We start from the raw sequence: 24,009 nt of genomic DNA, 5'->3' as shown, positions 1-24,009 counted from the left end.
GAGAAGGGTGGAATTGTCAGCCATTTTGTGAAGAATTGAGCTCAATTGTCCAAAATCTCGAACCTCCACGTACTTCAGCAAATAAAAGGCTTAGAGAAATTCAGAGATTCTTTGGTCAAGTCTATGTTCGAAGAGAAAGAGATCCTGTCACAAACAATACCGAGCAGAATATGAGTTAACTTCCATTAAGAAGATTGGAAAGGATACGTCATCCTATTTAAAGGTGGGTCAACTATGATAATTTTTTCATGAATTTTCAGTTGTTTATGTCACAAGTTGAGAAGCATGATGAACCCGTCAACTTTTATCAAGCCATTAAATCCCATAAATGGATAGAGGCTATGAATGAAGAGATGAAGGCTCTACATGAGTGCCAAACCTGGGAAATTGTTCGTAGATCCGAGGAGAAAAACGTTGTCAGGTGCAAGTGGGTTTATAATAATAAATATAAGCTTAAAGGATGTATTGAGCTATATAAAGCAAGGCTTGTGGCACGTGGTTTTACACGAGAATATGGGCAAGATTATGATGAGACTTTCAGTCTCGTGGTTAAAATGAGAACAATTCGGATTGTTATATCCTTGGCAGTTGATTATGGATGACATATGAGTCAGTTAGATGTAAAAAATGCCTTCTTACATGGAGATCTAAAGCAAGAAGTTTTCATAGAACAACCTTCTGGATATGTTGAAGGAGATCCCAAGGTTTATGTGTGCAAACTGAAAGAGCCCTTTATAGATTAAAGCAAGCTTCTCGCTCTTGGTTTGAGAGTTTTTCTCTCAAAATTCAAAATTATGGTTTTCACAGATGTTTTCTTGACCATTTCCTGTTCATTTTCAAGGATAAAGATGCTACTACCTTATTACTTATATATGTTGATGACATAATCCTTACATGCAATTCAGACAGTCATATATAGACAGTAAAGAAATTGTTGATGCAAAATTTCAAGATGAAAGATCTTGGTGATTTAAGATATTTTCTTGGAGTTGAAGTGGATAGAAGATATGATATTTTAACTCTTACACAACATAAATGCACTCTTGATCTCTTGAGCAGGGCATGAATGACAGATTGTAAACCCCTAAATACGCCTAGTGTTTTGCATCAAAGGCTAAGCTCTAATGATGGAGACTTGTATAATGATTTGACTAAATATCGGAGCATTGTTGGGATCCTACAGTATCTTACCTTCACTAGGCCAGACATTGTCTATTATGTTAATCAGGTATCTCAATTTATGCATGAACCAAGAATTAGTTATGTTGATGGTGGGGAGAGAATTTTAAGATTTTTGAAAGGAACCATTACAGATGGTCTTCTTTATCAAAGAAATTGGTCCGACAATAAGGGGTACAAAATCATCACTTGTACAAATGCAGATTGGGCAGGTGATCTAGATGTGAGGAGATTTGTTAATGTTTCTGGATATTGTATATTCATTGAAAGAAATTTGGTGTCATGGAGTAGCAGGAAACAAAGAGCTGTTGCTAGATCCGGTACTGAAGCATAGTACAAGTATATGGTAGTCGATACAACTGAAGCTACTTGGGTCAGAAAATCTTCTAGCTGATCTAGGAAAAGGAATTTCTAAATCATTTTTGTTGTATGATAATCAGAGTGCTATTAACATTGCTTATAATCCAATACAGCATGGTTGCACAAAATATATTGAGATATATCAACACTTCATCAGATAGAAGGTTGAAGACAAGGAGATTGAGCTTCATCACATTCGCACAGAAAGTCAAGTTCCCGACTTGTTCACTAAAGGCCTGACAAAGCATCAATTTTGGTACTTAAAGAACAAGTTGTCCATGGTACAAGACCATGCACAACTTGTGAGAGGGTGATAAAATGTGATTAGGCGTAACTGGAGCTGGATTGGATCCAAATCCGTGCTTCTGATCACGTAATCACGTTTTATATTGTAATGGCATATTTTGTAATTTGTTTGTATTTTAAATCCAATGTATATTATGTTGCATATAATACCATTAGGGCACGCCTATTGCATGTGAGGCTGCCGTTTTTCTTCTTCCCTTTCTCCTCCTCTCTATTTCCTGCTGAAACAACATTGTGATGGCTTCCAGACATCTGATCCAGAAAATATTTTCAGTATCACCATTTAGAACGTTAGAAGGTTTATTAGATAGACTGTTACCCTAGCTGTTTTAGCACAGAAAACCTTAGCAACATATCCAGAGAAAAGAAGGGCTGTAGTGATTTTTAATATGTGCCTATTCTTGCATTCCACTACTCCATTTTGTTATGCAGTATAGTGACAAGACTTTTAGTGCACAATTCCCTTTCCACGAGAAATTGTTGCGCTTGAGTACTTAGATATGCTCCCCTTAAGTCCCAGCTAAGGATCAATTAAGTTGTAAATTGGGTTTCAATCATGGCACACAAGTGTTTCGAGATGTCATAGAATTCACTTCTTTTCATAAAGTACATTTAGGTATATCTTGTTTCTTGTATATTCATCAATTAAAACCTATCCCCTTTGGCTGAATTGCTGAGTATTTCCAGACATTTGATTGTGAAAGATAAAAAAAAACATATAAAGATTTTGCTCTACTAGTTCCAAAAAGTAGTGCACGAGGATTTCACTAGCTAACACCCTTCACATTCTTTGACATAATTAGACAAAGCAATCTTAGACTCACTGACAACATCAGACGACAAAATCTGTTGAAGCCACGGACTAGAAACATATCCAAGTCTCCTATACCACAGAATTGAAGGGTTCAAACTTCAAAATACTGTAGCACCACTATGAAGGGAAGATAAAACGTTAGGTCCCAAGTTCAACTTGTCAAGGTAGTAACAATTACCTCTTCTATACCTAGTCCTCTTGGATTGCCGATCTTACACACAACAATCATAAAAAAAAACATCAAAGTTATAACAAGTGATTTGTCCAATTGAAATTAAGTTCATGGCAAAGGAAGAGACATGATACACTTCAGATAGATCAATTTTGGTGCTAAGACTAGACTGAACGGTAATTCACCCATTCTTTGCCACTGCCATGGTATCACAATTTATTATACGAAAATAGCCTTGTCAAAGTTTGTAGTTGACTAGTATAAAAGTCATTTGTAATCATATGACATGAGCAACTTGAGTTTATTAGCCAACTAGAACAATGATTAGGTATACATGGAAGAAGAGGACAAAAAGCTGAGGAGACACTATTTAATAAACTGTATCTACTATCTACTTCAGAACTGGAGTAGTGTAGGAGTGTCATAGATTTAAGCTGAACATAGTTCCAATGCTCTCATATCTGAATAAGCTGGTTTCTTAATGGCCAAGGTACTTGCAGCAAATGCCGTAGCTGCTGAAGTCCTACTTTATGCAAGTGCTCTCAGGTTTGAAGGTTCCTGTCTCTCAGTGACTAAGGTACCCCCAAAGGTGCTATAGCTGCTAAGGTCTGGATCTTTTTTTGTTGAGATTGGTATTGAGAATGTATATACTGTTCACTATGCATTTTGGTTGACAGGTCTGGATCTTGACCTAATGTATGTTATTGGGTCTGGACTGATGCAACACAGAAATCCAATATGTACCATATATATTATTGAATATAGGGCACAATCCTACATTGGGAATCATACCACTCATTGCCGCCTCTCTTTCTCTTAATCTTATTTCTCTTCTGCAATGGCTGAACATTGGTGCACGAGTTCTCACATGGTATCGGAGCGGGTTGAGGCGTAATCATCATGTCGGGTTATTCTTCTTTGTCGTGTTCTTCTACTTATCCTTCTTTCTTTCTTCGATCCTAATCTGATTTTCGTCAAATCAGATTTTTGAAAATCGATTTGATCATATTGGGTCAAACCCTTCTTCTCTTAATATTGTTCAGTCAACTTTTTCTTAGAAAATAATACATATATGTATATACTTGAATATATATATATATATATATATATATATATATATATATATATATATATATATACATACTCTTCGTAATACAAGAGTATGTATATGTATAAGTATATGTATATAAATACATATTTAAAGTATATACGTATATTCTTGTATTTTTTATTTATTTTTTTTTATTTTTTGTCTCCTGTAATTTTCATTTTATTTATTTTTTGTTTTTGTACTTTTTCTTTACACAGTCAGTAGCTGACTGTTGTACTATGACTCTCGACGTAAAAGAGACGTTGGGGCTGATTCCCAACAACTCCCCAATGTCTCTTTCTTGTAGCTACTCTATAAATAGGGGTGATTAAACCCATTGTAACATAGAAATTGTAGAAGGGGTTTATCCCCTCATATCCATCAATAGAGTGCATTTGAAGCACTTTTCTACTTTTGTGGTGTGAAGCATTTAAATGCTAGTTTGTGCTAGCATATGTTTTGAGTGATTGAAGTATCAAGTAATTTGAAAACTTGATTGTTTGTAAGGCTTATTTACATGGTATCAGAGCTTGGTGTATGATCAATCGTGCATTGGTGGGCTATCTCAACAAGCGTGCTTATACTTCTTCGTGGTGGTGATATTTTTTTTTTCTAATTCACCATGGGTGAATTTTTCCCACACAATACAAGCAACTCCAACTTTATTCTGCCATACAAACTTGAAGGAAACAACTACAACATTTGGGCTGGACACTTGGAGACATTCATCAAGGGTCAAGGCTTGTGGAGATTCCTAAGAGGTACTATTCTTGAACCTACTCCCAAAATTACATTAGGTGAAAATGGGATTGAGACTAATCTTGATGAAAGCAATACAAAATTACTACAAGAAATTGGATGAATGGAAAATGAAAAATGCAAAAATTCTTTCATGGATGCTAAGTAGAGTTGAGACAAAAATTGCCTCAAACCTATTATGCTACAAAAAAGCATATGAAGCATGCGAATATCTTATAGGTATGTTTACCGAAAAAGATATGGCTCACAAGTATTATCTTCAAGAAAAGGTTAGAAATATAAAACAAGGAGATAAAAATGTAAGAGACTACCTTATGGAGTTATCTTCCATATGGACTCAACTTGCCCAATTTGAACCCAAATGGGAAGACAAGTGTATAGAAATGCGAAGAGTTCAAGTTGAGGAAGATAGACTCTTCACTTTTCTTTATGGTTTGAGACCCGAGTTTGAACAAACAAGGGCCTCCTTACTATCATCTTTATCACCTCCTCCTATTCATGAGATTCTCACTAAGCTTAGTGGAGGAGAAACTAGGCTAAATATGAGTAAAAATGTTAGTGTGCTTGCTACTTCTAGCAATGGCACAGAAGATTGCGCACTTACTGCATCTAAACCAAGACATTACATCAAGCCATACAAACCTCTTCATTTTAGTAAGAATAGAGGAGAATCAAAGATCATTTGCCATAACTGTAATGAACCTGGTCATATTAGACCTCAATGCCCTAGATACAAATAGGCCTCAAAAAAACGTGTTGCCGCTGCACCATCAAAACAAGATGAGGATACTCTGAATCTCAAAGACCTCACCAAATCATTATCTCAACTGACGGATGCATTGCAACCATTACTCAAAGGATCTACTTCAGGAGCGGCCATTGCATCGTCTTCTACTCCTGTTATGTGCTCTTGGCTTCTTGATTCAGGAGCTTCTTTTTATATGACCCCACATAAGTCTATATTATCCGAATGCCAACCTAATTCGAATGCATCCTTTGTTTCCACTGTCGATGACACTGCCTTGGAAATAGAGGGTGTTGGAATTTTTAAAAATGATTTGACAAAACATAACAAATTTTACATTCCAAAAATAAGACTTATACCAAAACTTCATCTTAACTTACTTTCATTTTCTCAAATCTCGAATCATGGATATGATGTCATTTTCTCATCAAATAAATGTTGGGTGCTAGTTCGTCAGTTCGGGAAATTGATTGGGGAAGGTTCTAGGCAAGGAGATCTCTATTATATGGATTTTCTTTGTATTCCAAAGGAATCTTTTTGTAACACTGCCCAAACAAAAGATACACGGACTTGGCATCATAGACTTGGGCATCTAAATATACGAAAATTAAATTTTGTACCTGTTACCAAGAATCTTTGTAAAGATCATTTTGAATGTAAAGAATGTTTACTTGGTAAAATGACAACCTTACCTTATGGTCAAAGAACTTTTTATTCTTCAGTGCCTTTTGAATTAATTCATTTGGATGTGTGGGGTCTTGCTTCTGTTGCCTCTAAAGGAGGATTCTCCTACTACCTTGTGTTTATCGATGATTTCACGAGATATTGTTGAATTTACTTTATTAAGTTTAAATCCGATGTATTCGCAATCTTCAAAACATTTCATAACATGATTAAAAATCAATTTGAAAGTAAACTCAAAATCCTCAGAATCGACTCTGGAAGCGAATACTTGCCAAATGAATTTAAATTTTTTTAAAAAATGAAGGAATCTTACATCAAAGATCGTGTCCTACAACTCCACAACAAAACAAAATTTCAGAAAGAAAACATAGACATGTTATGGAAACTATAAGGACTCTTCTTATTGCTAAAAATGTTCCAAAAAGTCTTTGGGCTGAAGCTACATTAACGTCAGTATATCTTATAAATAGGATGCCTTCAAAAACATTGTCTAATGAAATTCCCTTTGAAAAATTATTCAAATATCAACCTGACTATCACAGATTGAGAATCTTTGGTTGTAAATGCTATGTTTTAAATGATAAAGGAGATAAACTATCTTCTAAGGCTATCTCCAGTGCGTTCATTGGATAATCTGAAACACAAAAAGGATTTAATTGCTACGATATAAAAAATGATAAACTTCTTGCTTCAAGAAATGCTAATTTTGTTGAAAATGAAAGTGGATTCGAAAGAAACATGTCACAAGACATAAATTCTGATTATTTTTTCTTGTTTAAACTATTGTCTAATGATGAAAATAATTATATAGAATCTCCTATTGAAGATAGAACAACGGTTGAACCTATGTCACATGGGTGCGGGTGCGGGTGCGACACGGGTGCGGCGCAATTTCAAAAATTTTGGACACGGGGACTCGGCTATATATATATATTAAAATATATATATATATATATATATATATATATATATATATATATATATATATATATATATATATATATATATATATATATATAAGACTCGGTCAAAGTTGTGCCCATTAGGGGACAGGTGATGAGTTGTGAAGGCATTCTGTACACTTTCTTCATATAGGAATAATTCACTTTTGGGCACTTTCTTCATACCACTGTAATAATTCACTTTCTTCATACAGGAAAAAACCACAAAACTTGAGTTGTGCCCATTCTGTACTTAAAACTTGAAAGTGTACAGGTTTTTTAGTTGTGATGGGTTTTTTTCCTTACAGCTGTAGCCCAGAAAAATAAAAAAAAAAAAATTCAAATTTTTTTTTTTCCAAAAAATGGACCAAAATGACCCTGGGTGCGTTGACCACACCCAGGGTCGGGTTGACCGAGTCCGAGCCGCACCCGTGTCGGTGCGTGTCGACGCGGGTGCGGCGACCTTGGAGCCGAGTCCGTGTGACATAGGGTTGAACCAATAGTATACACTAGAAGAAATCAAAATGCAACCAATGAAAGTGTAAATCAAAGTAACCATGAAGTATTAGAAACTCCTTTAGAACAAACCACCATTCGTAGATCTGAACGAGCTCAAGAATTCCAAATAAATTTGTGTCTTATGACTCATTCTCTCCTAAACATAGAGCATGTCTTATAGCTATTCATTCATATTTTGAACCCTCATGTTACAATGAAGCAAAAAATTTACCTGAATGGATAAAAGCTATGCATATAGAATTAGAGGCTTTTAAAGAAGCTAACACTTGGAAGTTCTAAATTTATCCATTGGAAAGAAGACCATAGGATGCAGATGGGTTTTTAAAGTAAAAACCAAAAGTGATGGATCATTGGAAAGGCATAAAGCTAGGCTAGTTGCCAAAGGATAGTCTCAAGAATACAGAGTGGATTACGAAGAAACTTTGCTCCTATTGCCAGGATGACCACTGTTCGAATGCTTGTAGCTATTTCAGCTATTAAAAATTGGAATACATTTCAAATGGATGTTAAAAATGTTTTTTTGAATGAAAATCTTAATGAGAAAGTATACATGGATGTTCCAGCTGGATTGATAATTCTTTCAGGTAAAGTGCTTAAATTAAAAAAGCATTGTATGGCCTCAAACAAGCACCTAAAGCTTGGTTTGATACTTTTAACAATGTTATTACAAAATATGGTTTTAAACCATGCTATACTGACACAACTTTATTTATCAAGAATTCTTTCGCAGGTATTATAATTTTACTTTTATATGTTGATTACAAGTAGTCACAAAGAAGGAATCAAGAAATTCAAAAAAATTTTGAAAAATTCTTTTGAAATGACAGATCTTGGGTTCCTAACATACTTTCTTGGTATAGAAGTATCTTACTCTAACAGAGGGTGCATATTGTCACAAACCAAGTTTGCTTCAGATATTATTGACAAGTTAGGTATGTCAGATGATAAAGTTGTTGACACCCCAGAGACTATTGGAATGAAGATACGAGCCGATGATGGAGTTCCTTTGGACAATCCAACTCTCTTCAGACAACTCGTGGGATCTCTTATTTATTTAAGTATTACATGACCAAACATAGCTCATGTTGTACATATAGCCAGTCAATTTCAACACGCTCCAACATCAGCTCATATGAGTGCAGTCATGAGAATTATCAAATACATTAGAGGCACAATAAATAAGGGAGTTTTTCTATCCTCTTCTTCTTTCTTAGATCTTATTGCATACTCTGATGCTGATTGGGGAGGGGATCCAAATAATAGGCGCTCAACAACTGGTTTTTGTGTGTTTCTAGGTGAATCTTTGATTTCATGGAGGTGCAAGAAACAACAAAAGGTGTTACTATCATCTACAAACGCTGAATATAGAGCAATGACGACTACCACCATGAAGATTGTATGGCTCAAACAACTAATTTCAGATATGAGAATTCATCTTCAGAATCCTACAAGATTATGCTGTGACAACAAGAGCTCCATATACATTACTCGAAATCATACATTTCATGAAGGAACTAAGCATATAGAGATGGATTACCATTTTGTTCGTGAAGAATATTTAAAGAAGACTATTGATCTTCCCTATGTGACATCAAACTATCAACTTGTTGATTTCTTCACCAAGGCACTGTGCTCACCAAAATTCAACTTTTTACTTGACAAACTTTCAGTGATTTCACCATAAGTTTGAGGGAGACTCTTAGAAAATAATACATATATGTATATACTTGAATATACACATATATATATATTCATATATATATACATACATATACATACTCTTCGTAATACAAGAGTATGTATATATATATATAAATACATTTTTAAAGTATATATGTATATTCTTGTAATTTTTATTTTTATTTTTATTTTTTATCTTCTATAATTTTTACTTTATTTATTTTTTGTTTTTGTACTTTTTCTATACACAATCAGTAGCTGACTGTGTACAACAGTGACTCTGGACATAAAAGAGTTTTTGGGGCTGATTCCCAACAGCTCTTATTAGAGCTGTTGGGAACAGCCCAACGTCTCTTTCTTGTAGCTACTCTCTTTAAATAAGGGTGATTAAACCCATTGTAACAGAGAAATTGTAGAAGGGGTTTATCTCCTGATATCCATCAATACAGTGCATTTGAAGCATTTTTCTACGTTTATGGTGTGAAGCATTTGAATGCTAGTTTGTGCTAGCATATGTTTTGAGTGATTAAAGTATCAAGTAATTTGAAAACTTGATTGTTTGTAAGGCTTATTTACACTTTCTTCTTCTCCTAAAATCTCTTTTCTTAAAAGTCGAATCTGGTCACGTCAAATCTATTTTTCAATTTTTCCATTTCTACAGCGCCAAATTAAATTTGATCATATCAGATTTGTCTTATTTTAAATCTTGATCGTTCTTTTATTCTCCATCGGATTTGATCGTTCCAAATCAGATCTTATCATACCAAATCAGATCTGGTTGCGTCAAATTGTTTCTTTTTTCTTTGACAACGTCAAACCGAATCTGATCGTATTAGATCAGATTTACATTCTTTTAAATCGTGTTTATTATTTTGTTTTCTAATATCACATCTGATCCTTTTAGTTCAGATCTTACCATTCCAAGTCAGATCAACTAAGATCTGTCCGATTTCTTCGTATCTCTTCCATTAATCGTTCTTTCATTTGTCTATATTGCCGAATCAGATCCAAAACAGCTTCTAAGTTGATCTGTTTAGATATGATCTAATCCATCATCCCAACGTGAACCCTCTTTCTCACTTTCACGTTCTCAAACCAAGGTTTCGACCCAACGAAATTCTAGATTGTCAATATGTTCTGTTTCTCAAGAACACCAGAGAGCGCTGCTGATTATCCCTGACTGCTTGCAGCAAGATTGTCTGCACTCAAATAAAAAAGGGCAAATTTGTATTGCGGGGTCATTAAATTGCTGAACAGAGTGTTCCTTTGGACTGTCTTTCTTTATTCACTCCTGATTATCTTTCCTCATGGATTTCCCTTCCCTTCCGTCCAATTTTCTTGGCCAACTCATATATAAGAAATTGAACAACTCGAATTACTTGACCTAGAAAAGGCAAATTTTGCCTTTTATTAGAAGCTTGGACCTCTTGGGACACCTCAATGGAACACTTCATGCACCACCAGAGTTTGTCCTGCAGGAAGAGCGAGATGATAAAGGGGAGGTTTCCAACAGATTGGTTCGTAATCTAGAGTTTGTAACATGGAGGAGAAAACATCAGGCGGTTGTGACCTACATTACCTCTAACCTCTGCCAAGAGGTATTAGTGGCTATTCCAAACGAATGTTCGCCTGAAGAGTTGTAGCAGATATTGGCGCAGACCTATTCACAGATTTCAGAGCCTAGGATTCTGCATTTAAAGAGAGAATTTCAGCTCTTGCAGAAAGAAAATCTATCAGTTACAGAATACATGAAAAAAGTCAAGAGTATCACAGATCAACTAGCCATGATGGGTTGCGAAATTCCTGACAAAGAAAAAGTTCAACTAGCAATGAATGGTCTTGCATCTGACTACCACATGCTGGTCACCTCTCTTCTATGTTTTCTTTCGTTGCCCAGTTTTGAAGATTTACGCGTGAAACTACTACAGTATGAAGTCACTATTAGAGGTGAGGAGTTGACCCTGAATTCAAGCAATCATGATGTTCTTGCCACATGAATGGTGTAAGGTCGAGGATGTGGGTTTTTTTGAGGCGGACGAGGACAGGGAAGAGGCAATCAAGGCGGTCATGGATTACTTCCCATGCCCAACATGTCACCTAACTCGTTCCCAAGCAACCAATACTCTAGAAATATACCAATGTGTTCTCAGTGTAATAAAAAGGGGCACATTAAAGCAAATTGCTGGCATAATCCTCAAAACAAAGGCAGATTTAATGGTGTTGGATCTTCTACTCGAGGACATGCAGGGGGAGGCTCTAAAGGTGATGAAAAGGAGAAGGTGAAGAATCTACTGATTTCTGCTCTTTCAGGGTTGAGCTTCAAACAGATTGAGTAGGGGACTTGGTACATTGACTTCGGTGCTGCTGCACATGTGGTAGGTGATGTTGGTAAGATTTCGAAACCCATTCTTTATCGTGGTAGATCCAGTATTAAAACTGGAGATGGCGCTCTCCATCCTATCTTGCATGTTGGAAATATTTCTCTTCCACTACCCAATTCCGCACTATGTTTATCTGATGCTTATCATTCTCCTAGTATTGTCAAAAATGTTATTTCTGTTTCTAAACTTGTCGACGATACTAATTCTTCTGTCGAATTTACTCTTTCTGTATGTGTCAAGGATCTTCTCACTAAGAAGACGCTCGTTGAAGGAGAACGACAAGGAAATATGTATGTCCTTAAGGAGTCTCTTTGTGTTCGTGATGCTTCAACAAATCAACATCCAGTTCGGCCAGTGTCATTCAAAGATTGTTTTAGTTTATCTCAGTGTAATAAGTCAGAGATCTGACATCGTCGTTTGGGTCACTGTAATAGTTTTTTTATTGAGAAACTTGTGTCCAACGGACTTGTTCCATAATCTAGTTTGAATGTTGAGTCTTATATCTCTCTTTGTTCCAGTTGTCAATTATGTAAGAGTCATGTTTTTCCATTTCACTCAATAAATCAAAGAGCTTCTGTGCCTTTTGAAATTGTCTCTTATGATGTTTGGGGACCTGCCCCACAATCTTCTTTATCGGGCAACCGTTATTATATTACATTTATCGATAGTTATTCCAGATATACTTGGACTTATTTTATGAAATATAAATATGAGGTGTTCAAGTTTCTTTGCTGATTCTATGCTTTAGATTGTAATCAATTCTCGTCTAAGATTCAACATTTTCAATGTGACGGTGGGAGAGACTATTTATCAAAGGAATTTACTGAATTTCTCCAAGATAATAGAATAAGTCATCGAATATCTTGCCTACACACATTGCAACAAAATGGTGTGGCAGAAAGAAAACACGACATATTGTAGAAAGTGCATTGAGCATGTTACGTGGCACTCATATTCCTTTAAGCTTGTGGACAGAAGCTTTTCATACCGCTGTGTATGTCATAAATCGACTACTGATGAAATTAGTATAGATTCAATCTTCTTATTTTACACTTTTCGGGGTTCACCCTGACTATAATGAATTGCGAGTGTTTGGCTGCATATGCTATGTTCATATTAACTGTTTTCAACGTGACAAGTTTCAGAACAAGGCATGTAGGTGTAAGATTGTTGGATATGCTGATCAATACAGAGGTTATCGCTGCTATGACCCCACTACTAGTCGCATCAGAGTTTCTCGGAATGTTGTATTTGATGAGACTCATACTGAAGACTCAGAAAGTGTGAAGGGACACAACAAGGACGATGCAGGTTATCAACCATGGCTCGCTGCTAAGGTACTTGATTAAATGGTGACACACGACGTTGCTTCGTGTCATACACTATCTGCTGAACGGAATAACATAGATGTACACCCACAAAGGGAAGAGTCTCCAAATTCGTATGATACTACTATGCCCGCCGTTTTCGATGTTACAAAGTTTCAAGGGGCTGTCTATGTGCAGAGAAATAAAGACAATGCTCAACGACCTATTGTGCAGCCCAAGAGGCCTGAGAGGATTCGTCATCCTATTGAAAGATGGGTTAGTTATAACAACTTTTCTATAGACTTACAACTGTTCATCTCCCAGATTGAGGATGAACCTATCAGTTTCTCACAAGTATCTATGTCACTAAAATGGGTTGAGGCTATGAACGAGGAAATGAAAGCTTTACATGAATGTGGGACTTGGGAGATTGTTCCTAAACCATCAAACAAAAATATGTTGTAGGGTCTAAATAGGTCTATAAAATAAAGTATAAACCTGATGGATCCATTGAACGCTACATGGCGAGGCTAGTAGAGAAAGGTTTCACTCAAGAATACAGACAAGATTATGACGAGACATTTAGTCCTATGGTCAAGATGGGAACTATTAGATTAATCTTGTCTTTGTCATTGCAAAATGGATGGACTCTCGGCCAACTTGATGTCAAAAATGCATTTTTGCATGAAAGTTTGAAAGAAGAGGTGTATATGGAGCAACCCCCTGGTTATGCAGAACACAGTCCCAACACACATGTTTGCAAACTACGAAGAGCCATCTATAGGTTAAAGCAAGCCTCTCGTTCATGGTTTGATAGTTTCTTCCTTGAAGTTCAATGACATGGATTTATTCGATCTCACCTCGATCAATCTCTATTTATTTTTCGAGAACGTCAAATACACATCTTGATTCTTATATATGTGGACGATATTATTATTACTGGAAATTCTGATGCACACATAGAAGCTACCAAGGTCTTACTAAGTCGACAGTTTAAGATGAAAGATTTGGGGGTCTTGTGTTATTTCTTGGGGGTTGGAGGTGGATCGACAGGATGGATTTATTTCACTAACCCAACACAAATATACTTTGGATCTATTGGACAAGGCAAACATGAAAGATTGTAAACCACTACCTACTCCTAGTGTGCTAAATCATAAGCTAAGCTCTCAGGATGGGGAAGCATATGAAGATCCTAGGCAATATCGCAATTTTGTGGGTATGCTTCAATATCTTACTTTTACTAGACCTTGTGTATGCAGTGAATCAAGTCTCACAATTCATGCATGACCTACGAACAATGCATATGAATACTGTTAAGAGAATCCTTCGATACCTAAAAGGAACTCTTGGAGATGGTCTAGTTTATCATCAATCCAAGTCTAAATGAGAACGACATCAACTGGATGTATATACAGATGAAGATTGGGTTGGAGATCCAGATGACAGGCGGTCGATTTCTGGACATTCTTCCTTCCTTGATGGGAACTTGATAGCGTGGATTAGCAAGAAACAACGTGCCGTTGCACGATCTGGTGCTGAAGTTGATTATCGATCTATGGCAGCTCTTACAACAAATGCTACGTGGCTGAGACATCTTTTGACTGAGGTCGGAGAATCTATTTTGCCCACCACTCTCCTATGCGACAATCAGAGTGCCATACAGATTGTCTTCAATCCCATTCACCGCAGTCACACAAAGCATATAGAGATTGATCGACACTTCATTCGGCAAAAGATTGAATATAGAGAAGTTGAACCAGCCTATGTTCCCACGGCTGATCAACTGTCAGATTTGTTCACTAAGAGCCTTACCAGTACACATTTTTGGTTTTTGAAGAACAAGTTGTCCATGGTGCAAGACCATGCACAACTTGAGGGAGGGTATTGAGAGTGTATATACTGTTCACTATGCATATTGGTTGACGGGTCTGGACCTAATGTATGTTATTGGGTCTGGACTGATGCAACACAAATCATATATATTATTAAATATAGGGCACTATCCCACATTGGGAATCGTACCACTCATTGCTGCCTCTCTTTCTCTCAATCTTATTTCTCTTCTGCATTGGCTGAACATTGGTGCACGAGTTCTCACAATTGGAACAATTATTTTTTGTTTTTTTTTCCAAAAACATCTTTGCCTTTGGGTAATTTGCAATAATGTACCTGCCTTATGCGTTTGCAAATTGATCCTACCTTTTTGTTAACTCTTGGAATAAAGTCGTAAACATCTGTTTGATCCCCTTGACAAAATGCATTGAGTAGAAAATGATGTTTCTACTTTTAAAAAAGGACCTTTTTGGAAAACAGGAATAAGGCAGACTTTTTTGCAAAAAGAGTCGCAAAATGATGGTTCTGCACTCCTTAAAGACCTTTTTAAGAAGAGCTAAAAAGGTAGAGACAATTTTGCAAAAAACTCAGAAAACGACAGTTTCTTTTCATTGGGGGTGTAATGGCCATTTCGTACGACCACTTAACCATGAACAACATTTGACCATGGTTAACCTAGCACCCTTGGTAAGGAATGATTTGCTAAAACTCATAAGGCAAGGTCATTTTTGCAAATCACCCATAAGGCAAGGACCATTTTGCAGAAAACTCTTATTCTTTATATTCCCCATCTCCTTCCAATAATCGTACTTTATTGAGCTCATGTTTCCATGCGAAAACCCCCCTCGATGTTGCCTCAATCATCCTGTCCAAAGTAATTCTTGATCATGCAATTACTGTATCTTTTTTGGGTTTAGCTCTGAGCAACTTTAGTCTCTTCAGCAATCAACTTTGCTAAGATTTTAAGCAACAAAATTGTGCTCTATGAAGCAAGGCACTCCTCACATTGTCGAACTGACTATCCATCATGACAATAGCATCCCAAATTAAGCTTCGCCAATCATTTTGTTCTGTAAGGATAGCCTCCAAGCATCTTTCCTTTTATTAAAAGAACCCAAAATGTACAGTTAATTCTATGAAGTTTCATGGGAACCATTTGTATAGGATCATTCTTATCCATCTATAAAAAAACAACTCATGTAACATACGACACATATAATCCAATATTCAGCTTACCCAAACAATCTCTAAATAATCAGCCAAAGCTCCTCAGCACAAGATTTTGGGAAAAAATCAGCAAAATAAAGGCTGCTGCCCCATGTATCCCTCTACAAAACCCCTCAAAACTCAAAATCTTCACTACATCTTGTCAAACTGACCCTTGTACCACCTTTATTTACCAAAAACAACCCTAATAGGAACAATTTAGGGTCTCAAAACTCTCAAAATAAGATTGAGATTGCAGTTTACGATTTCCAAAAATTCAAAGAAAAATTTGAAACCAAAGAAAAATTTGAAACTAATTCTCCATAAGTCCAGACATGGGGTCTCTTTGTAAATTCCTATTTTCTTATATTCATTCAACCCAAAGGTGATATACTTCAAAAAGAACTTCCAAAGTTCAAACTGACCAGTGATTTCACCCTAGGGAGATGCCACCTTTGTCTACTGCGTCTCTTATAGACAATCTCAAGATGTTCCAATGCTCTCCTTAATGTTGCGAATTCTCACCTCTAGTTGTCTCTGATACTGTAGAATAACATATGGTTATCGAAAGAAGCAGAGAACTTCAATAGAGAGCGGATATCTAATGTGTTACTGAGCATTAAAAATAGAGTTTAACGAGTTGGCCTCTTTATTAGGCTGCTTAGAACAACAAATGAAAAGTAGTGATTAACATACCCCTAACTAAGATCATATATGCAACAATGTACATAGAAAGAGAAAAATGGACAACCATGACCCTGACACAGTTAACCTATGATCTTTCACAAACTGTTCCTTAGTTTTTTAATAGTTGGTTCTCCTATTTTGCTTCAGTAAGTGCTTTTCTTGGGGTTGGAGCTTTGTAGTTTACATGACTTGACTCCTTGTAATTGTTCAAGTACATGCTGTAGTTTGAGGTTCTGTACTTGGATAGTACACTAATTAGTTGACTAATTAGTTGATCTAGTGCTGGAATCATTGCATGTAGAATCAGGAACTTAAATACCAAAAGGCTAGTTCTAGTATTAAAAATGACACGACTCCTTCTGAAGCAATTTCCTGACTCCTTTCTGAATGTAAGGGATGCATTCACAGTAGCTGCTTCAAGATTTCAAACAGTGTTTATCTCCATCAAAGAGTGAATATGATGGGCATAGCTTAACTATTGCCATCGAGCTCAGGGTACTGTGATACTATAAGAAACTGATCATAAAGATGATATGAATGAATAGTCATGGGTTACCATGTATCTTTTCTTCAATGGTAATGCTGAGGCAAATTGACCTGCTGATATGTTCTGGTGTCATGATCATATGGAGAGTTTGCTTTTTGAATTTGGCTATGCTACATAGAATCTGTTTCCAGATTTCATGATTCATATATGTTTAGCCATTTGCATAAATCCCAATTGTCCTTGTCAGAAACAGCAGATTTAAGAGGTAGTTTAATGTTTTTTGGAATTCTACATAAGGTGTAATATGCCAGATTGCTTCAGCCCCAAATGTGTGGATCTGGTCCAAGCTTGCCTTGTGCCTGAAATGTAAGCCAAATGGCTAGGCCAGGATGGCGTTTGTTTGCCTGTTTATGAGACAGGACATAGTTGAATTGGTTGGTCCGTTTATGGAACAAGTGATTTGTTATCCTAGGCTATTAGGTATAAGGTCACACCCAGACTGAAAGGACTTGACATGCCAGTGGAAAGAGCTCACTATTGGTTGTGTCTAAGGTACAGGTGTGTGCCTGTAGTTCTAAATGGTGTTGGTGTATCATATCTGTAGCTGTCATATTTCAATTCCTTGTTTTTTTTTCCTGAACGCCAGAACTTCATGATCCATGAAATGTCATTATAGTGTCGATCATTAGCATTGCATTCTCTTATTGCAATGCCTTGTTCAAAATAGCGTCTCCACCAATTGTCTATAGTGTACACGTTAGTTCTGACCTATAAGTGAATTATTTCTTTTTATCAATTCTATTCTGCTTCTTAGCTATGGATGTTACACCTTCTTAAGCATATCATCATTGGCTGATGCTTCAAAAATATCTAAGCTGTGACTAGGGATGCAAATGGCTCGGATCCAGGATGGAGGTTTTGCAATTTTTGGCTGTTCCGAATCTGATTGGATCCAACTCCCTCATGTATTTAGCTGTTCCGGATCCGATCCATTTGCATCCCTGGCTGTCACAAATGTGTGGAAAATGAAAATTATATCGATCCTTTGGATAAGTTTGTTTTAGACTTTTAGTGATTACTGAAGAACACATGTTCAATGTTGCTGTTTGTAGGTTGGATTGTCCACGAAAACTCCATTCGTGGATTTCCACTTGATCGTTGGCATAATAGGTCTTCACTGCTGGCTTTCCAGTTGTTACTTGTTGGTCGACAATTGAAGTTCTCATATTTACATGCTTGTTTGAGGAACTTCATTGTTCTTTGATTTTATTTTCAACAGCAAGCTGCACTTGTGCTGAATGCATCCCGTCGGTTCCGTTACACGCTAGATTTGAAAAAAGAAGAAGAAAAGGAGCAAACAAGAAGAAAAATAAGGGCCCATGCTCAAGCAATAAGAGTTAGTGCCATCTTTAAACAACAAATGTTTTCATTATGAACATCTTTCTTCTGCTTTCTGAACCTTCTGAACTTTGTTATTCTTGACATGTCAGGCAGCATTTTTATTCAAGGAGGCTGGGAAATCACATGTGCCCCATGGTATGGTTTGCAGTTTGCGATCAAGTTGCTTATCTATATTTATGACATATACCTTAATATTCAAGTTAATCCCTTGTCGACATGACATGCGTTACAGTCTTCTAGGCTATGTCACAGGGACTCACTAGAGAGAGCGTACTGGTGATCAGCTACCTCCTCCTCCGCTTCTTCTTCCCGTTCATCAATCTGCCAAAGAGAGGGGATGCCCTTTCGGTCGAAACCCACCTGAGAGAGAGAGAGAGAGAGAGAGAGAGAGAGAGAGAGAGAGAGAGAGAGAGAGAGAGAGAGAGAGAGAGAGTTTGTGCCCCACACCTTTTTATTAAAAAAGGTGGGTTTGGATCAAGTGTGGACCCAGTCCACACTTGATCTAAACTCAAAATGAGAGAGAAAGAAGGGATTTCATACCCCACCTTTTTATTAAAAAAAGGTGGGTCTCGATCAAGTGTGGATCTTAATATAGATCCACACTTGATCTAGACCCAAACTCTCTCTCTCTCTCTCTATATATATAAATATAAATAAATAAATAAATATATATATATATATATATATATATATATATATATATATATATATATATATATATATATCAGTGTTGTGAAAAGCGGTGAGGCATAGCGAGGTGCTCCACAAAAATCTGAGGCAAGGCGTAAGCCTCGAGGCGCAAAGCGTAAGCCTCAAGTTTTTTTTTAAACTTTAAAAAACTATGAGATTAACATGTAAACGTAACATTAATGCAACAACTCGATCTATGTAAGTATCTAAGAAATAAAATATGAGAATTCATTCAATAAAAATGAATGCCCCCCTGTCGGCAAAACAAGAGAGACAGGGGGAGCGGAGCCTCCTATCGTCAGAGCAAAAAGGACAGGGGGAGCAGAGCCCCCCTGTCGACAAGGCAAATGATAGGGGGGGAGGGTGGAGCCCCCTGCCTGCAAAGCAAGAAGGACAGGGGGTGCAGAGCCCCCTGCCTGACGACAAGGTGAGCGACAAGGGCGGCGCCCCCTACCGAAAAAGAAAGCGACAGGGGGTGAAGCCCCCTGCCGAGAAAGAAGGCTACGGGGGGGGGGGGGGCATTCAACTCCCTTGACTGGAAAGCACAAAGGCATCCAAGTTGAGGGTGGTGCCTTGGACTTTGATTTTTAGATTGGGGCTTTTTGCTTGGCATTGTAATTTTGTCCTGTTTCTTGCTAATACACCGAACGGGCTGTGGTAAGTGGTTGATCATTCAATCTTTTTGGCGAATTGAGTTCATAGGAAGTTGTGTGTGCTTCCCGTGTATATGAGAAAGAATATTGGTGTGCCCTTGAGAGTATCCTGTACTCTCATTGTTTGGGCATATCCACTCCTGTGATGTCCATCTTATTTCCGGGTGGTTCCTCGTCCTCAAGTTCCTCTTACTCTCTTCCTCACTGTCACTGTTCTCACTACCACTATTTACAAGATACAGATGCATGGTTTTACATACATGGCCGGTGTGCCAAACCCCATCACAATGGTAGCACAACCCCTTTTTTTTTGCCTTTTACCCATGGCATTGGGAGACAATTTTCTTTACATTCATTTTTACATGTGCAAAATTAAAGGGATGCTTTGAAGTGGGCATGCACCCACTAGTGTCGGTTTTTGCATTGGATTCACCTGATTCGATATTGGGACAAGGACAATCATGGTTATGTCATGATCCGAATCCGATTCAAAGGTTTTTGTACCTTTGTTTCTGCAACTTCGCCTCTGCTAAGCAAGCCTGCTGGAAGCACTCAAGGATGCTGGTCGGACGACTGACCTGCACCTCTATCTGGAGCTCATAGCTTCCCCCATTGGAATGACCCGATTGATGTTCATGGTTCTCGGGTCTGCGTTGGCTAGACCCTCTGGACGTTCCAACCCCTTGGTTGGCCATGAACTCATGCATGATGGCTGCTAAGTCACCAATCTTATGGTTCAACTCTCCCATTTGTTGTTGGGTCTCAATTCGTAATTTGTCACACAGTCTCTTCTAGCAGGGGACCAATCCCGCGTCGCACCTGCAGCCAGGCAGGTGCGACACTTGGTCACAACTTCCTTTGTGTTAGGTGAAGTCAACTACATTGAGGTCCATTTCTATCCAAAAGTAGATTCAGTTAACACTAATCAAGTCCATATATATATATATATATATATATATATGCACACAAATACAAATAGTATTAACTTAAAACTGTTAAAATATATATATATATATATATATATATATATATATATATATATATATATATATATATATATACTCCCCGCAGCCTCACACCCAATGTAACGCCCAAAAAGTTCGACTTGAGAGAAAAAGGTTTGCATAGAAATACCTTAAAAAATCAGAGTTTGCATGAAGGATTTTCAAAGATACCAAAGGATTTTAAAAACACGAGTCAATTCTTCTGGGTACGTTAGCAAAAAGACTCATCGCAAATACAAGTTCACTTTCTAAGCCAAAATAGTGAGCAGAGAATAAAAAGTACATTCATAAAAGAAAGAGTTTAATTTATACAAGGCAGAAGGGTGTCCACCCCCAAAACAACAAAAAGGTACAAAAACTCAAATAGCCAGCGTGTCGACGAGAGAGGCAAAGTTTTGACCACGTAGCATCTGCACCACCGCCTATAAGAAGAGCTACCTGTCACCTACACCCATAAAGAATGGGGTCAGTCCTGAAAACTGATAGGTACGCAAAAGGAATAAAATGAACTAATCTAAAGCATGCTTGAACAGAAGCAAGCAGAAACAGATACCATCTACACAAGTAACTGTAAATTTTCCTTCGGTTCCTGTATTGAGAAAGAGAAGAGAAATAGAGAGGGAGAGAAAAGGGAGAGAGCGACTTCGGCTGTCACGATTTCAATCTGAAATCGTGACCTAAACTTAGGTATATAAGTTACATTCAGGTATGGGTCCGGGTCTGGTGTATCCAGACCCGATAAATGAAAAACAAAAAATACATTACATGTTACATGGATTGGGTACATGGATCGGGTCAGATCCTATGCATCTTTTTCAGTAACCAGCAGGACTAATCGATATATCATAAATTCAAGCAAACTAGTGGTACAGTGATATCAATGTAACTGTAAGCAATCATAACCAGGCTTATCATGCATACCTTCCAACTATCGTAAACAACAGACGGATAGTAAGGTAAAAGCAAGCAGTACGAGAATAAATAATTGTGAGCATGCCATACTGTGATCTGATTATTATCTGGACATTGTGGGTACGCACAATGTATAAACGTAGAAACAGCCGAGATCCTTCCGGGGGTTCATTATGCCATGTATTTTATTATACCCTGAAGGACTGACTGAGTCTGCTCCTAAGGGGACGACCTGTGGTCGAGAGAGCAAGTCCCCAAAGGCTAGAAAGGGCCCACGGATGCATCCAACTTCTGCAGAAGTGCCGGGCGACTACCACCTAGGATACTTATGGTGACGCCATCTCCCCTACCTCCGATGACTGGGGAAGCCGAGTCTTTGCCCGAAATGGCCATGAATGGCCTGTCCACCGGAGGGTTTGTACCATTCATCCTCTCTCTTGATGAACCAGCCTGAACAAGCACGATGAAGGGTTATTCATCATCATCGCCTTGCTCTATATGCCCTGGTCTATTCGACCCACTCGAGCATCTTGCCTGTGAAGGCGCATGTTTATCGTTTAGTGAGATATTCAGAAAGCAGAACATGAGGCCCATTCACTTTGTGCTACGCATCATAGCATCGCATAGCACTGCCAAGAGATGTAGCTAAGTTTATAGCCACAAGTCACCAAGAATACTCAAAGGAGCTCAAGTGCTGACAGCAATTTCTAAAGGCACCTGCAAGGCAAAACAATAGCATAATCGAAGTCTATATGGCACAAGCAAGAAATGAGTCAGTATAAGTAAGCAAGACAATAAGTAAGGTGCGAAAACATAATAGCCAGGACGCATAAAGCGCGGGGCAACAGAAAGTAAAGTGCTGTAAAAGTAAACAGGACAAGGATCGCAAAACCGCGTCCTTGAGTTTAAAAGACAGAAAAGAAAGCCTAGGCACATATAGCACGGCGGCAACAGAAAGTAAAATACTGAAAAGTAAACAGGACAAGGATCGCGAAACCGCGTCTTTGAGTTAAAAAGACAGAAAGGAAAGCCTGGGCACATATAGCGCGGCGGCAGCAGAAAGTAAAATGCTGGAAAGTAAACAGGACAAGGATCGCGAAACCGCGTCCTTGAGTTAAAAAGACAGAAAGGAAAGCCTGAGCACATATAGCGCGATGGCAGCAGAAAGTAAAATGCTGGAAAGTAAACAGGACAAGGATCGCGAAACCGCGTCCTTGAGTTAAAAAGACATACATATACGTATATAAGCAGATTGTTTAATTATCTTTCCTTTAGTTCAGTTTAGTTCATTTGAAGTCCTTTCACGCAACTTTCCCCTACCTTGGGGAGTCGCGGGTTCCTGCACGCCTGCGGGCGTAAGTTCGAAGGATCTCAGGCCACGAGACACGCGGGCGCTCCGTCGTGCAACCTGCACACGCTAAAGAGGTTAGCACAAGTCAAAAGCGAAACAACCTGAACGGCAAACGGCAGCAAGGGGCTGAGCCCTGCCGACAAACAGAAGAGACGACAGGGGGCCTCTGCCCCCTGCCGGCAAACAGAAACGATGACAGGGGGCCCCGCCCCTTGTCAGAAAACAGAAAAGATCACAGGGGGGACTTGCCCCCTGTCGGCAACCAAAGCAATGACAGGGGGCGAAGCCCCCTGCCGACATGCCAAACAACGACAGGGGGGCTCCCCCCCGGCAAACAAAACAGTGACAGGGGGCGAAGCCCCCTGCCGACAAATCGAAACAATTACAGGGGGACTATGCCCCCTGTCGGCAAACCAAAGCGATAGGGATACGGCCCCCCTGTCGGAAAACAGAACGTCGACAGGGGCCAGCCCCCCGTCGACAAACCGATGGTGACAGGGGGCCAGGCCCCCTGCCGACGCACCGTCGGCGACAGGGGACTAGACACCCTGCCGACCGACGAACCCGAGCTACGGGAAGGGGGAGGAGGGCGCTTACCTGCAGCAGTCCGGCGGCAAGTCGCCGGAGAAGAGGGAGAAGGCAACGGCCAACACAAGCACGGAGGAGCGGACACCACCCAGGTGGCTGCCGGAAGGCCGATCGAACCCTCGCCGGTCGGTGCGTCGCCGGAGAAGAGCCGAGAACGGGAGAGAGAGAGAGAGGGAGAGGAAAGAGAATCGAGCGAGGGCAAATGCCCTCGCCCGAGGCACCCTAACCCTTTTTAAAAGGGGGGTGTACCGGCTTCT

At 38.5% G+C, this 24,009-nt stretch overlaps 1 protein-coding gene across 5 annotated transcripts in view; it reads left to right on the top strand.

The window, feature by feature from the left end:
- LOC149837239 (calcium-transporting ATPase 5, plasma membrane-type-like) overlaps window positions 1-24,009 on the top strand; it is a 200,817-nt gene that overhangs the window by 30,086 nt on the left and 146,722 nt on the right. For all 5 annotated transcript variants that reach the window (XM_090005909.1, XM_090005908.1, XM_090005907.1 and 2 more), the window contains exons 3-4: window positions 18,433-18,549; window positions 18,644-18,689. In XM_090005909.1, coding sequence (XP_089862035.1) covers window positions 18,433-18,549; window positions 18,644-18,689 — 163 coding nt within the window. The remainder of the gene's footprint in view (window positions 1-18,432; window positions 18,550-18,643; window positions 18,690-24,009) is intronic.

The sequence above is a fragment of the Nuphar pumila genome, chromosome 5 (genome assembly GCF_984573655.1).
Source record: "Nuphar pumila chromosome 5, dmNupPumi1.hap1.1, whole genome shotgun sequence".
In the NCBI taxonomy this organism is placed as follows: domain Eukaryota; kingdom Viridiplantae; phylum Streptophyta; class Magnoliopsida; order Nymphaeales; family Nymphaeaceae; genus Nuphar; species Nuphar pumila.
Note: the sequence above shows the minus strand (reverse complement) of the source record. Positions and strands in the feature narration are given on the sequence as shown.